The 16,476-nt window shown below is 42.9% G+C and overlaps 1 protein-coding gene and 1 long non-coding RNA gene across 6 annotated transcripts in view; one reads left to right on the top strand and one right to left on the bottom strand.

Annotated features, from left to right (window-relative positions):
- Nucleotides 1-737: 737 nt before the first annotated feature.
- On the bottom strand, nucleotides 738-13,907 carry LOC142833514 (uncharacterized). The gene is made up of 3 exons (XR_012907422.1): nucleotides 13,746-13,907; nucleotides 8,868-9,136; nucleotides 738-6,025 (listed from the first exon to the last, which is right to left on the bottom strand). It is a non-coding gene; the product is annotated as an uncharacterized LOC142833514 (long non-coding RNA).
- Adamtsl1 (ADAMTS like 1) overlaps nucleotides 13,639-16,476 on the top strand; it is a 376,592-nt gene continuing 373,754 nt past the window's right edge. For 4 of the 5 annotated variants that reach the window (XM_075945016.1, XM_075945018.1, XM_075945014.1 and 1 more), the window contains exons 1-2: nucleotides 13,639-13,718; nucleotides 13,989-14,188. In XM_075945016.1, coding sequence (XP_075801131.1) covers nucleotides 14,126-14,188 — 63 coding nt within the window. In that variant the 5' untranslated portion in view covers nucleotides 13,639-13,718; nucleotides 13,989-14,125. Of the gene's footprint in view, nucleotides 14,189-16,476 lie in introns of all 5 variants that reach the window. The other variant, XM_075945015.1, reaches the window with a different exon arrangement.

A 16,476-nucleotide genomic window follows, 5' to 3' on the forward strand; every position in this document is an offset into this window, starting at 1 on the left:
AAAGGACTTGAGCAGCCCTTTGCTTTTATGACAAAACTATTTCCCTGAACGTTCTGAGTGCAGAGTCTTGTTCCTCTACCGGCAGCATTTTAATCTGCTGTCTTTGCCGCTTTGGGCAGATAGATTTTAAACTGTAAGAGCCTTTAAAAGCTAAAGTTGTATGTTTTTCTAAAAGTTTTCATGGTTGCCGAATTGTAGAGGACACCCTCTTATTATAATTCACACATCTGTTTGAGACAATAGTGCTGTGTTCTCAGACTGTCCAATACTTTAAACTTTCATCAAATATCAACTTGAAAACATAGTATCAGCTGTCAAGCAAGTCATGCTAGAGTGAATTATAGAATGTTTTCTATCTTAAAATGATATTAGCCAGGAAATAATGCACCATAAACAAAGTGTCCTTTGTATTTCATTGGTCCTTACTGATAATTTATTAGGCGTATTGGATATGCCACTTTGAACCCTACTTCAGTGCTAAGGACCTTGCCGTTTTTATTTCAAGCACACTGCTGAACTGAGGACCGAGTCTCACTTGTTATTTATTGTAATCATAAGCACTTACTGACCTTCCAACAGGGCTGTTTGGGGTGCTTGGGTTTCTGGGGTATTCAGGAGATGCTAAGTTCCTGCTTTTAGGGAATTTATACACGAGAGTCTACAAATTAGCACATGGTTACTTAATAGAGTTAGTCAACTAAACCTATCAGTCTTGATCAGATTCTATGGAAAAATATTGAACTCTTTCAAGTTTATTTAAAAAAATAAGTCCCCGATTCTCTTAAAGGGAAAGGCCCACAACATACATTTGGAACGTTATTTAAAAATGAGAGCTCACTAGCCCGTATTGCTGCGAGTTTGGGACAGCAATCCCTAAGCCTGGTTTCTCCCATTTGAATTTAACAACTGAAGAAACAGGGAGGGAAGAAAAGGATAAAAGAAACATGGGTGGAAGCCTGGCTGTGAAGAAGGACCATGTCCTCAGAATGAAGAAATGAGCAGGTGAAGTGAGCATTGAATCAAGATTCCCGAGCAGATTATCCAGACATGAGCCGGCATGCTAAGGAGGAAGGCTACCATCCTCTCCGCGGAGACGGTGGGATCTAGCACAAGCAGGGGAAGCAAGCTCCGGCCTTCTCAGTCCAGTGCTGCATTGTTTGGATGCTCTGACTCAAGTCTGAAGCATGACATTTCATGATCAGTTAAGCCGCTGAGCCACCACACCCTACTCTTGGCAAAAAATATAGATCATATTATATTACGAGGGAGAGCACAATGGAAAGTTTTCTTCAAATAATAAATAAACACTGTATCTTATTTATAAATCTTGTCAAGATTCTTCAAGGACTTTCCCAGCTCCCTGACGAAAGCTCTGTTTGTTTGCCGTGGAAGATGCTGCAGGCAGAGGAGCTGTCTGAACATCTCACCCGCTCTCGGGTTCGGCTTCCTCAGTCGGAATCCACTGCGCAGTTCTTTTAGTGGTAAAAGTAAATGCAGGTTTGTGGTTGGAGAGAGGCCAGGGCACTCCGAATCGAAGCAGGCAGTTGTGGCGAATTCTTTACGGCAGGTGCTGTGATGCCTGTTTTGTATTCTGACTTAACAGGGCGAAAACGAAATCTGAGGCAGAGTGATTCCAATTCCCAAGTTTTACTAGGTGTTTGAGCAGGCTTTACATTGGGGTTCCGAGGAGTCACCCCCACCACCACCCAGGCTTCTTCTCATGGCTTTCATAAGTTACAAAAGTTCTTCCTTGAGCAGACCTTTGAAGGTTCTGCATGACAACACTCTTCATACCCACAGAGCAGAAATTTCTCCTGTAAACAAAATCCCATTCAATTGCTAAGAGATGTATCACTAAAGTGTGTCCATCTCAGTATCGAATTTTATTACATAACATATTTTAAAATATTTTTTAATTATGGAATTGCTAATAATACACCATGGAAATCTTTTTCTCTTTAATGAGCAAATTAAATAACTAGACCATGGTAGTTGCTTTTGATTTGTTAATTATTGACTTACAATAGAATTTGCTTATTTTTAGACAACATGTACTTTCATTTTCTTTAACAACTAAATTTTTCACATCTTTATTACAGACAGCATATTTTTTAAAAAAGTGACTTTGCAAGAAGCTAAATTGAACCAATCAGCACGTAGTTTACCTCACATTTGTTTCCATACCCCTTCTGCCACTACTGACAGATAAATACTAATGTATATCTCTATTATTATATATATATTACTATATTACATAGTAATAATGTACATATATATTATTGTTCACAGTAAGGTAAAGTTAGATGAACTGACTTTACATTTTAATTTATTCTGTCCAACTTCTTTCATTAGAAACCTCGTATCCCAGAATAAAATTTTAAAAGAGAACGGAACTGCATTCATTTGTGAGGCAGTGTGTTATCTGACCTGTTTGTTGGAGACCTCAGCTGTGAAAATAACAAAGAAGTGGACCATGGCACGAAGTCACAAGCATGGTCTTTGAGAAGTAAGGGAAAAGGGAGCCGGCATTTTTGCCTCGTTGGGTAACAGGTGGAGGGTATTTAGAAACATCTGTATAGATGTATGTAGATGGAGATATGTATGTTCATATATATGAAGTCTACATGTAAAGTGTGCCTAACATGAGCACACCCACTATGTATGTATGTGTTCGCATCTGTTGAGTGCTGGCTGTTTGCTAAGCCCGCTGGTAGATTCCCTCAAGCACACAAATAGATACAATGCCAAGAGACCGCCGCTGGAAACCATGAGCTGCTTAAGTCCTATGCGAGAAAACAGACTGAGAGATGAAGAAGGACTTCCTGGAGACTTGAGTGTAGAGGCCCAGAGAGCAGCCTCAGACAGCCATGGAGAGTACTGAGGCCCATGTGCACACGTGAAACAGTATAGGGGAGCATATTCTCAGCTCTTGCCACCTACCCTCTGCCTTTAGGACGAGATAACTATGAACTGATAAAACTGGAGATTTTTTTCAACTGCAAGAAACCTAGTATTAGACAAAGTCATGTGTTCATCCTCATAGCAAGGTCAGCTCTTTCAGACTCGAGAATTTTAAGCTGGACATAACTTGTATGGATTTTATATAGGTAGATTTCTTCTATTTTTCCCTTCTTCTTTAAAACTACTTTGAAGAAAGCATACATACCACGGAATTTACCAGTGTAACCATTTCAGGTGAACAGCTAAGCAACGCTGAATGCCTTCACGCTGTTGGGACGCTCCTCATCTTCTACCTTCAAACTTGCTCGCGCTCACCATCTTTAACTCAGAACCATTCATACAAATTTTTTCCCTTTCTCCAATTCCTGGCACTACTCTCCCCTCTGTCTCTGTGAATCCTGTTGTTCTGGGTGTACTCCATAGGTGAATTACACATGCCCCCATGGCTCATCTATGCTGTAGCAGAAGTCAGAACTTCCTTCCTTTTTCAGGCTGAGTAATATTTCATCATAGGTAATGTCCTGCTTAGTCGCGCATTTGTCCATGGCCATCTGGGTTGCATCTGTCTCTGACTAGTGGATACAATACTGTGTTGTACATATATGTACAAACACTCGTTAGACTCTGCTTTCCTTTCTGTGAGGTGCATAGCCAGAGATGGGGTCACTGAACCATTTCAGGATTCTTTCATTTGGGGGTAACGAAGCTACTGCTTTTAAATTTTTAACTTCAGAAGACATTGATTGAGTTCCAAGTGGGGACAGACAGGATGCACTGCCTTCAAAGACCCTACTTGAATGACTGGGTATGGTGGCTCACACTTTTAATTTGGGCACTCAGGAAGCAGAGGCAGGTGGGTCTCTGTGAGTTTGAGAATAGCCTGGTTTACAAGAGCTAGTTCCAGGACAGTCACCAAAGCTGAACAGAGAAACCCTGTCTGGAAAAACAAAACAAACAGACAAAAACAAAACAAAAATATACCCACAAAGGTCCTACTTGAGTGGTCTATAATTCTACCTTTTGGCAGTAATAACGACAGTTAATACTCAGACTCTTTTTTCCAGACCCCTAGAGACACACGTCATGCTTGCCATCCCAAGCTCACTTTAGGACTGTGAGCAACTGGACAACTAGAACCCAACACAGACACACATTTCAATTTCACAACTCAGGTTATCTATGTTTCTCTTCTGTCTTATATCACCTAATACAGGAGATGGGGGGAAATTACTCCAACTAAGTCAGAGACTGGATTAGTGAAAACTGTATAAAAAAAAGTCAGGGTTCCATTGTATGTTATTTGGGTTCCACTAAGGTATTGATTGAACTGAATGATGAAGCCACAAGCCTTTCCATTTGAATGATATTGTTCCGAGGAAGGGACTCATAAAGAATAATTGATTTGTATAAGGAAAAATACAAAGCTTTGAAAGTTAAATAAGTTATGACAGGCAACAAAACTCAGCTTAGCCACCTCAAGAACAGTGCCACGGCACCAAGTATTCACTGTGTCATTTAACAGTCTCATCCCGTGGCCATCGAGACCCGACTGCCTGTAAGAATTACAGTGCTTTGCTATCGCTGTTGTTGCTGCTGCTGGAGGTCGTGGTGTTTATAACTCACCCTCTCCCAAACAAATGGGAAACATGATCACAATGTAAAGCTGGACAGCAACGGGACAGCAAGCCACACAACTCAGAAGACTAAGGGTGAGAGCAGTGTTTATAACTCGGGACAGAGGGAAATGAAGCAGCTGAGCCCGGCTACTGTTCTGAGCTTCCTAGGAAGGGAGAGAGAGCAACTCATGGGGTTGTGCTTCTTGTTACTTAAAAAAAACAATGCTCTAACCTGGCAAAGATGTATGGTCTATGTTCAAACATTAACTTCTAAAAATTTGTCACAGGGATGTTTCGTATTATTTAGCAGGATGAACAAAATCACCCTACGTAATTTTATAAGTACCTTAGGGGTACTTACCTGTATGGGTTTCTAAACTGGACATTAGCCATAGTTCTCATTCATAGACCATCTGAGGTTCCTGTGCAGAAGGCCAGGGTCTGGGGCTGACTTAGCTCTGCCTGCCTATTTCATTGTTTCTGCACACTCTCGCCACTCTTGTCTTTCAAGCGCATGTGCACCAGACACTCATCTTTCTCTCGCTGAAGGCTGCAGGGGGAATTCCAGGTGTAGTGTACTATTTGACAGTGTCAAGAATTGAAGGCTCTTTCCCCAGTGCAGCCTTGTGGTTCGAGAAGGCTGTTCCCGTCTTCACACCATCATCCTAGCCACAAAAGTAGGAAAGATCAATCAGGGGATGACCTCCTCCCTCTGGGCATATTTTAGAGTGATGCTCACTTCCTCTGTTTCCATCATCTTGGTGAGAATTTTTTCTCACAGGCACACACGGTCCTCCATAGATGCAGAAAAGGTCTCTAGCTGGGTGGTCATGCACTCAGACTTTGCTACCAAAATGCAAAAAGAAAAGATATTGAGAGACAGTAAATGTTTTTGTCACCAATGTCTTACTTAAAATAAAATTCCCTTGGAAACAGGTTGTGGTTTAAAAATGAAACTGATACAAGCAAATGTATATATATAACAATGGTGGCAGGAAACATTCTCACGGGGCCACTCTGAATCAGACAAATGCATTTCTGCCTTGGTCCAAGGAGTTAAAAGTGGAAACAAAGGGAGGGAAGGAAGGCACAAAGGGGAAGACACTGTGACCACGCCAAGATAAGCCCAGGTCCCGTTTGTGTGGGGTTGCTCTTGCTTCTCTCTAAGGCAGACTATGAAAAAAGCAGTCTCTGGCACAGAGCGGAATGCCACTCTTTATTCTGCATAGCCTTGTTCCCACCAAGGAGTCTGTCTCTGAGAAAGGCCTTGTGTCACACAGCAAGCTTGCTGGCTGCTTCCCTTAGACACAAGAATCATCACGGGTGGCACCGGTATCCTGTCCAGCTGTTTCCCAAAAGCTCCTGCGACCAGCTGCCATCCTACAGTCTGAATGGGAACAATGTAGATCCTTCACCCCGGACTCAACTCTTCCCGTCACTGCTCCCTTCTGTGCTGGGAAAACAGATTTGGGTTTTAGTGGGGAGGAAATGGACGTGCAGAAAAGACAAATCTCTGGAGCTCTTTACCTGGGTTTGTCTACCACACCCCATCTTTCCCCGTAGGATGCCTGCATCCATGGCAAAGGTTTTGCTGTTGTTGGCTCCTATCCAGTATTCTGAGTTGTTGCCTAATTTTGCTTTCCTTTTTTTGTAAGTATTCCTTCATGAAAGTCTTTACAGAGAAGGACCACCATGATTTCAAGGAGGAAACAGACGCCAAGTCCTTTCTAAAAATTAATATACATATATTAACTCAGCGTGGGAACAAAATCAGAAGTACAACACTTGTGTGTTAATTGGCTTGGTTTATCTACTTTACAATTATTTTAGACCATTCTGTTGTATATTAAATACATCTAATTTCTGTCAAATTTAAAAAGCAAATAACTTAGAAAATATGCCACTCATATTGAAGGAAGACTTTTCTTTTACCCTTTCATTATTTAAAACAGTCCATGAGCTCTTTATCACAGTATCTATAACTGTCACATCAGAGTACCTTTATTGCGCATGGAAACCTTTGATCCTGTTATCAATTTAGAAAGACAACTGGAACAACAGAAACAAAGTGAAGACCTACTCTGACTTTGAGGAACAGGATCCTGAATTTCTACGGTTTAGAAGCACGGCTGAAATTCAAATTCAGTTTCACAGTTGATCTACGTCTCGTTAGTTTCAGAGACTCTCTTTCCCTTCGCAATTTTCCTGGTTGCTTTAGTGACGATTTGCTTTTTTTCCTGTCTTGCTTTTCTTCCCTCCCCCACCCTCACTGGATCTATATTAATCCACTCACACCAAGAAGGAAGTTTGTCAAAAACACCTGTCCACATGGGGGAGCAGTTTCGCAGGGGTTCAGGGTAAAAAACGGTTAAGATTTGGTACTCAAACTGGCTAGACAATTAAACTAAACTCACAATTGAGACTGTAGAAAGAGACTGTCATGGGGCACAGGGGGACGGGGAGCCTTTAATAAAACCTGATGAAGTTAAAGAAATCAGAAATAACAACGATCAGATGTTTGAGCGTCTACCCTACAAAGCAGTATTAAAATAGATTGATAGTGAGAACGTTTTTTTATCAGAAGAAATATTCATATCGGTGATGGCTAAAGAATGTCAGCGGAACAGAAAGACCCTGGCTGGAATGAAGGAGGTTTGCAAGTGGCATCTATATAAGGCTAGTCAATGTATCTGCCCTGAGGATTGACAAAAAAAAAAAATGAGTGGGGGTGGTGGTGCTCGCCTTTAATCCCAGTATTCAGGAGGCAGAGGCAAGTGGATCTCTGTGAGTTCGAGGCCAGCATGCTCTACAAGAGCTAGTTCCAGGACAGGCTCCAAAGCTATAAAGAAGCCCTGTCTCGAAAAACCAAAAGAAAAATAAAAAGTCTATAAACATCTAAAAACATAAAGAGTTCAGCAAGCAAAGGGCCAAGAAAGAATCTCGAAGAACAAATGCCTTAGAGGAAACCTTTGTGGAGGTATTGACCAGCAGGATGGTGATGGCATTACAGTCCTCTGCAGCAGGGACAGAATGATCAGGGGCACAGGAGCTGCAGGCCTTGGGACCAGGTACCAGGAGGTGGGAGGATGACTTCCTTCCCTGGAAGCAGGTCAGGAAGGTCCTTGAATGCCATGCAGAGGAAAGTGGCTTTTGCATTTCCACCTACTCACTCTGCATTGTCTATAAATCTGTTAACAGTCCTTCACCTTATTGTCTGGCTCTGGTATAATTATTTTATCTGTGAAGGATGATGTCATGGAAATAGTGCGGAACTTAGAATCAAGAGTTGTGGACTTATATATTACACTTGGGTTTAGTATATGAATATTACAACCGTAATTCAAACCTCAGCAATTACATTGATAAGTCATCCTGTGTCAAAAGGGCCACAAAAAGCAGTCTCACTGTTTCCAGAATCCTTGGATTGTACCCCACATACAGTAGGTATGCAGTAAGCATCCATGGAGCATCTTTCAGTAGTAAACCTTTGAGATCCATTAGCTAACTCCAGCTGTGTAGACCAATGAAGACCACTAACTTCAAACTTACATGTAGGGGTCAATTCCACCTTCTCAGTTCAGTCCAGTGTTCAACTCTAAGTTTTGCTTTGTGGTTAGTAAGAAAGAATCATGAACTGCGATGAGAGTCTAAATTATGATAACTTTTCTGCAGAATTTCATTAAAATTTTCATATACAGAGAAAATTAAAAAGACCAGAAGACAGAGCGAGCAAGCTCAAGTATCTGTAGATGGTTAGTGCTTCCTTGATCTCTTCGTCTCCAGCTCTGAATGAGGCACAGCACTCCTCACCTCACTGCTGACTATAGACTTATGGTGATGTACAGCCTTCCCAGTGTTCAAAAGTTTACACCAATCAAAACCAGCAAACACACACACACACACACACACACACACACACACACACACATACCTGGAATCACGATGTTTCAAACATTTCTTTCCTAAAAGACCTTCAAAGAATAAGGGTAACAACTAGGATTTGAACCCTTGGACCCCAAACCAGCTAGTTTCTTCCCAGCCATCCCCAGAATTCACTTTTGCTGCTAGCTGGTGTCAAGGATTTTAGCCACATGCCTACAGTATGCAAGGCCAGAAATCAGCATTGTAGACCTTGGGGGGGGGGTTGTAAGGAGACACCGCTAGAGCAAATCAGATCTGAGCTCCCCCAGAAGGAACATGAATTAGGAGGATATTGTGGAGCAAGAACTTGCAAACATGCCCACTAAATAACCTGGGCTGGCATGGCATGGGGTAGAAACACGCTCTCACCCTCTGGCTTCTGTTTTCTTGCCTCTTGGGTTGCTTTTAAAAAAAAAAATCTCCTTCAAGTCTCTGGATTCTTTGTCTTCACGCTCTGTCTGTGCTCTCCTCACTAGGCAGACCAGGCATGATGCTGCTCAGTACTCTGTACTCCCAGAAGCCCCTGCCCCACACAGAGGTCACGCAGCCCAGTGGCTGGAGATAGATTTCATGAGCTCAAAAGGTAGCCTTTCCTTCTTGCCGGGTGTGTGAGCGTGTCTGTGCTCCAGGGTTCTCTTCTGTCAAAGGAGATATATCAGTTAGCATTCTTGTAGAGAACAGAATTCACCCTTGTCAATTTAAATGAAATGTAAGGTTGTAAGGTATTAAGTAACATAAAGTTTGAATTTCCAAGGAGTAAGACTGCAATATAAGTTTTCCGAGGGGTCCCGGTCTACTTTTCATCACCATGGGAACTGCTGGTTCCCCCACAGCCAGGAAGTTAGTTATCTGGTGACTGCAAAAGATGTGGAAACGAAAAAGTGACAAGGGCTGTCTGCTTTCTCTGATCCAGTTAGTAAGATAAATGCCCCGTACTTGTCTCTAGATGCAAAAAGTTTGTGACTACTTTGCAATCATGTTGCTCTGTGACTGGTTTTGTAAACAGTGAAAGCAAAGCACTGGCCTCTGCCTCCATTCCTCCTTCCAGGTCTTATTGTAGCTTCATAGAGGGCAAATCTCAGTTTGATCCGCATCTTAGCTGCAAAGGAGTCTGGAAAACATCGTTTTGAAGTTTGAGGCCTCTGCTGAGCAGAAAAAACCTGGCTGAAATGAAGGAGGCTCGTAAGTGGCATCTATATTAGGCTAGTAAATGTATCTGCCCTGAAGACTGACAAAGACTTGCATTCGCTTATAGACATAAAGTTGTTACGGCTGTGCCAGAAGCTACGTGGAAGACAACAAACGTGGCTGTGACTCTGCCAGTTTGTCAGACCACAGTCTTTTGGAAAGACAAAAAGCCAGAGCTAGAGGCTTCAATGTTCCCACCTGACAACACACAACTTTAACAAGCCTATTTATTGCACAAGAGTAGTGCTTTTTCCTTACAGCCGTAGATAAGAATCATGCCCTTCCTTGCCAGTTTCTGCTCAGATTGTGCGCAAAGGATGACTCCGAACTTGCAATGAATGTGCTTTGGTGCTAAAGGGATGCGGGGTGAGCTGAAATCTGTGTTCAGAGTCGAGCCCCTCCCTCTGAGAACTGCAGACTGCCTCCATCTGACTTCGGCCCCCACTTTGCTCTCTTCCGATGTCTAGATTATCCACTAATATCAAAGACCTTCACGATAGCCCCAAGGGAAAAACAAGGCTGCCTTGCTCCTATTTTGCCATCCCGGCCTCTTCAAAGGGGGACAGTGTAGGCCTTACGCAGCTCTTTGAAGCCCTTGTTCCTGAGACTCTCCAGAAACACCCTGTCGGTCCATGCTCTGCCATCTCTGCTACTGCAGGGCTAAGTAAAAGAGGCCCAACCTCAAGGACCAGACAGGTGGCTCTGGAGCAAAAGCTGCGAGGCATTTTCCTCAGGGAGAGAAATTCCGAAAGTTTAGCTCACTCTTTCCTGCCATAAAGCACGGTGACTGTTAACAGCTTGCCGCTGTCCAAGCTGGTGTTTTTTAAATTAAGTATTGTTAAATCCATACCGTTTGGACTGATGCTTCAGACAGGCCTGACACTCGCTCTTGCTGCTGCTTTCATTTCACCTAATATATTGTGCATGGAACCGGGAACCCGGCTGATGGCTGCCACAGCTTCTGGGGGCTGCTGTGCACAGACACTTGCAGACGGCTTTAATTTAGATACCTGAAGAGGGAAAAAAGGAACGCGGCCAACGCCCTGCTCAGTGCCATAAGTGGCCTTTCCCCAGCTGCCGTGACTATGATCTACCCTGCCGAGGGTTTATGTTATTTTTCCCTTGGCCCTTAGAAGCTCTTAGAAGTGACAAAGTTGGGAGACAGAAGCTGTAGACTAAAACAAGATACTTTCCACTGTCAGGTAACCTATATGCACAAGAAATTCTGGTCGTCTCCATTTCTGCTCCTTCCCCGTTGCCGTAAGCATTCCTGTCCACCACAGTTCCCTGCTCCCAGTGCCAACCTCGGAATCTGTTAGTGTGGAAATATATAGATATGAACATATGTGTGTAAGAGCGAGATGAGTGAATTTGAAGGTGAAAGACCCTATTTTGAGGGGCTAGCTCCAGCCTGTTGAGCCCTTCTCAGGTCGTCTTTCTGAGCCTCAACTTCATATGTATTTGACAGTAGCAGCTCTATGACTACCCAGAAGTCTCCAAAATCACAGAAACTTTAGTAATTACCTGTTAACTTTCCCCAATGTCTCAAAGCCAACTTGGTTTTGTTGTTCTTTTTTCTCTAAGTGTGGTGTCTTCCTTGTACTCCATGAACAGGAGAGTGAGTAATTGCTTTCCCCCTTTTCTCTTGGTACTCCGCATAGGAAGGAAGGTACTGCGAGTCTAGTGACCACACATGAGACACTGGGGTGGGCATCCTCCACTGGTTTGACTCGCAATCGAGGTCTTGACTAAAATGCTGTGTTATTCTGGGGATCATTGAGGGGACCATCTTGCTGGGCACTGACATGACACCCAAACCCAGAAGACTAGTTCCAAAGAAGAATCTGGACTAGTACAGAAGTGGTGCTTTCCCATCATGCCAACGTTCTTTCCCTACAAATAGCATCCTGCTATTCCCAATGTTGCAGAATTCCTTACTTCTGATAGCTTACAATATTCCTTCCTCCATACCTGTTCTTCCTTCTAGTTTGACACTAAGAAGTGAGTTTTCATGATAAGAGGGAGGAAGTGGTGCTAAGTGAGATGTTCTATTTTGTAGTGAACTCTTCAGCTGATGGCCCAGGGAGGAGAGAAAACCCTGTAACAGAATGCATAATTTCTCTCTCTCTCTCTCTCTCTCTCTCTCTCTCTCTCTCTCTCTCTCTCTCTCTCTCTCTCTCTCTGTGTGTGTGTGTGTGTGTGTGTATCTGTCTGTCTCTCTATTTCTCTCTCTTCTCTCTCTCACACTCACAGGGAGGGATGGCAAGAGGGAGGGAAGGGGAGGGAGGGAAGAAGGAAGAGAGAGAGAGACTAGCAGACAGAGAACACATAGACTATGACTAAGGGTTTATGTCAGTCCATCAGCCCATCAACCTTTCTTTCTTGTGATGAGGACTTCAGATAGTCATCTAACAGAGAGGCATTTACTCGTGAGTACTGTTTAGCTTGTAGCATCCAGTACATTCTGGGCTTATAGATATGTACTGTTAACTTTCCTAGTTTAGTCTTGAGGACCAAGGTAAGTCCTCATTTGCCATAGACCAGTAATTCTCAACCTGTGGGCTGAGCCCTCCAGGAGTCGAATGACCCTTTCACAGATACCCTGCATATCAAATATTTACATTACAACTCATAACAGTAGCCAAATTACAGTTACCGAGTTGCAGGGAAATAATTTAATGGTTGGGGTCACCACAGCACAAGGAACTGTGTTAAAGGGTCACAGCATTAGGAAGGTTAAGAATCGCTACCCTAGACTTTCATGACAGGCTGAAAGTGGTTTTTTTTTTCAAACTCCTCTCTAATCGATACACCACATGGAAGGAGTAACCAAAGCTGAGCAACCTGCTTTTCTTCACCTCTCTGCAAAGCCTCCTTTGTATGAACATGGCAGGCCTGTGTTCACACGCCTATTACATAGTGAGGGGGTTTTTAGTCATGAAAGGGGGGAACATGCCTTCTACGTGCCCTCTCCCTCCACTGCATATGTCTGGGCTGTCGGGTCTGCAAAGGAAACACCTCTCCTGTGCAAATAAGGGACGACATTTACTTTTATTCTTTCCAAACCGAACGAGTTCCTGAGCGATAAGGAGGAAAGACGGGCTTGTTTGACACTTGGCACTTTTCTAATACCATAATAAAATCCTCCTGGCCCTCTCGGGCTTCCCTTGATGTGATGAGGGGGGCTCAGAATCTTTCTGGCATTTTCCTTTGGCCTTGTGGTCACCCTGGAGTTCATTAGTACTTCCTAAAGCTGGATTGCACCTCAGAGGTCAACTGGTCTGACCCTCTTCCCACAGTGATGGAGAAAGAGACAGTACCCTCTCATCCTTTGCCTCTCATCCCTCTTTCCCCAGTGATGCGAAAGAAGCAGTACCACCCTCATCCTTCTTGGCATTGTAGCAACTCTGAGAAAGCCTGAGTCAGGTGTCCAGTGAAGGTTTGGGGTTAGCCGAGGGTTAATTCGCCCTTTCTTTCCTGTCCTGGGCTAAATCAGATAGTTAAAAGTTGGAAAAGTGTCAAAACCCAGCAGTTGTTTCACCCCAAATTTGAGCATTTTGAAGTCCTTTTCGGGGGTTTCTTCTAAACTTGGGGCTTTCAATGAGTCTAATTGTACCTTTAAAACTCATAAATGTTAGATGTTTCAAATCATCACTCCACAAAGAAAGACTTTGCCAACTATGTTCAAACCAAAACCTTAAAACAAAAAATAACTAATGCTATTGTCAGGTCTAGTCTGGATCTTTCAAAACCATCTCTAGTATTCTTTTCCAAACTCAAAGGGGAAAATAAAAAGGCGCTTTATGGGAGAGGAAGAGCATGCTCTCACCGAATACACTTAAAGGGCACATTCAGTCCTGACTAGGGCTTGGTCCCTTTATAGCATATGTTCTATATTGACGGGGATTAAGTTTCTCTCCTGAATGGAACAATACACCGTCACAGGGAGCTACTGTACTTTCCAGAGCAACAGACACCAACCCAGGCAAATGGCAAACAGAATCGCGTCTCACACACCAAGCAACTAGCCAGGTTTGTTCAGAGCGCAGCCCCGCTTACTCTTGGCGCCTTTGCTCTTCTGCCTCTGTGTCTCTCCCCAAACTCAGCTGCTCTCTCCGCTGGCTTTCCGTCTTTTACCCGCTTTTCTGCTCACGCTGTTCACTTTCTCTTCTCCCCCCCACTCCCCACCAGCTTTGTTATTCAGCATGTCTGATTAGCAGGAGTCTGATTGGCTGGCTGCCTGCTCTAGAGAGATTCCATTCAGTTTACCCCCCACCCATCCACCCACCCACCCTCGCTCAGGAAATGTGAGCGGGGCTGATGGAAGCTGATAGGCAGGGCTGGAGTGTGAGCTCCAGCCCTGGATGTGACAGCAGCCGGCAGAGGAGCACTTAGCAGCTTATCCAGTGTCCGATTTGGATTCCGGCAAAGGTCCAAGCATGGAATGCTGCCGTCGGGCAACTCCTGGCACACCGCTGCTCTTTCTGGCTTTCCTACTCCTGGTAAATGCCGTTTCATTTCAATATGTTACTTACTATTGCCACTTGGTCTGGGTGCTGCTGGAGAGTGTGTTTGTGTGTTTGTTGCGTGCGTGTGTGTGTGTGTGTGTGTGTGTGTGTGTGTGGTTTTCAAACTGCAGGGTTTACAAAACCCAACAAACAAAATACAACTTAACTCCTTTGAGAACTTGAACTCCAACTTTCCCAGAAAAATAAACCGCGAAGGTCTTTCTGGAATTAGTTACAGGTACATAATGATACTGGTATGGAGACGTAAACTTTAGGATCTACTACTGCAGGGAGTATGTGCTGGGAACTGTATAATAGTTATGTGTGTGCATGGAATTTGGAAACGGGCGTCCTGAGATCAAACTCACTGTGGTGTTGCAGATTTTCTGAAGGACAGGCAGTAAGGAGCTTGCCTGCTTCTTGTTCCCCCCGGGGTGCCTCATGCAAATTACTTTCCTCTATAGTGAGGGCTACTGAACCAGGTGTAGAAAAGAAATGAGAACACTGTTTGCAGTCAACGAGGATTATAGCCCATAATTACTACACTCGTTTATGGATACAAGTTAATGCTGGTGTTTATGAATTGAAGGCTAAAGTCTTTGATCTCAGATCTACTTCGGAAGGCGATTAGGGATCGATGACTTCTTGGCCTGCTGATTTCCAGTCAATGATAAGGCTCTTCTCTTGAACATCAGCGCATACTGCATTTTTAACAAAAAGTAAATGTTCCTTTATGACTCAGACTTGGTTCAATGGGCAGAAAATGAACATATACTGTCCAAAAAAATCTACACTCAAAATATTAATAGCAATACACATTTCTTTCAAACCAGAGTGTTCTGGGCAGGCAGTTTAGCAAACCTCATCTGAAGGTTTGATTCCAGAATTCTTACACGCTGCTTCCAAGGAAACGTGCGTCTAGCTCTCCTTGTCACTACTATGGCATGCCAGATGTCTTCAGAAGGGAGAAAAGCAGATAAAGAATAAGGTAAAATCTCAGCGGTTGTGCAGGACACATTGCTTTGTCGATGAAGAAGAAATCTTGCATTCTGCTTTGATTCTGACAATTTGATCAATACTGGAATTTTGATGTAGGGAAGCAAACCATTTAGGTACAAATTGGAAAATTCCAGGAAGCTCAATACGATACAGTGACCAGACAGCAGTTAAATATTTCAAACAGTGTTGTATCTTAATCAGTTGCATCACAGTAGCTAAAAACTTGGATTACTGCTTTGTAATTAGAAATCATTTCTATTTTCATGAACATTTGAACAAAAACTGAAGTGTAAGCGTGAGTAGAGAGGCTAGTTATGCCGAGGACTCGAACGAGCGGTGTGTGAGGTGGGCTTTATGGCTGAGGAGCGAGGAGTGTGGGAAAGGTGTCTCACTTTTTCCATATGGGATATGTGACTTGCAGACATCATTCATTTGTCTCATCTTTAGCTCTTTGTGATTGTTTTTAAAGTGTATGCCATTCTCCCATTAATTCGCATCATAAAGCAAATTACCCGTCCACATTCCCTGCTATTTCATTTTCATGTGGAAATACAATTTCATTATACTTAAGCAACGCTCTCTCATTCCGCAGCAGATTGATTTTCTATTCATTTGGTAAATACATTACCTCCTTGCCGCTATCTTGAATATTCATATTGGAATCTCAGCAAGTAATTAGACTCACACGGGGAAAAAAAAGTGTTTGTTTATTTCAAAAGGATTTAACATGTTTGAATTACAATAATTATGGAATTAGAATGAAATCATACCCAGGTTTATATTATGCGTATGCTTAAGTGATTGTGAATTTGAAGCTTATGTTAGAAAAGAATTGGCTGCTGAGTGCAGAGCAAAACCAGCATTAGTAATGCCTGCAGTGCAGGGTTTGTGTGAAGGTGTCAAACACTAGGTGACTTGTTTGAAAATTATTCTAGTGATTCCTCAGAACGGCCGTGTAAATCAGTTACTTTTAAAGCCCATCTTACAGATGAGAAATCAAGTTTATATGTACTTTATACTGTGGCTAGCAAATGCTTAGCAATTAAAGACATATTCTTCATTGGAGATATGTAGGCTTTATAGATCATAAAGGTCTTTAAAGATATACACAGTATGATGCACCGTCATTATACTTTGTCAGTAACTGCTTTGTTTGGCTTTGCAGTCAAAATGAATTATTGGCTTAAAAAAAAGCGAACTTTAGCCTGGCCTGTAGTTTACTTAGAACTGAAATATGGCATCATCAGCTCAACTTCCGGCTTGATACAGAAATTGAATTGGAG

Source organism: Microtus pennsylvanicus, chromosome 13 (assembly GCF_037038515.1).
Source record: "Microtus pennsylvanicus isolate mMicPen1 chromosome 13, mMicPen1.hap1, whole genome shotgun sequence".
NCBI lineage: Eukaryota > Metazoa > Chordata > Mammalia > Rodentia > Cricetidae > Microtus > Microtus pennsylvanicus.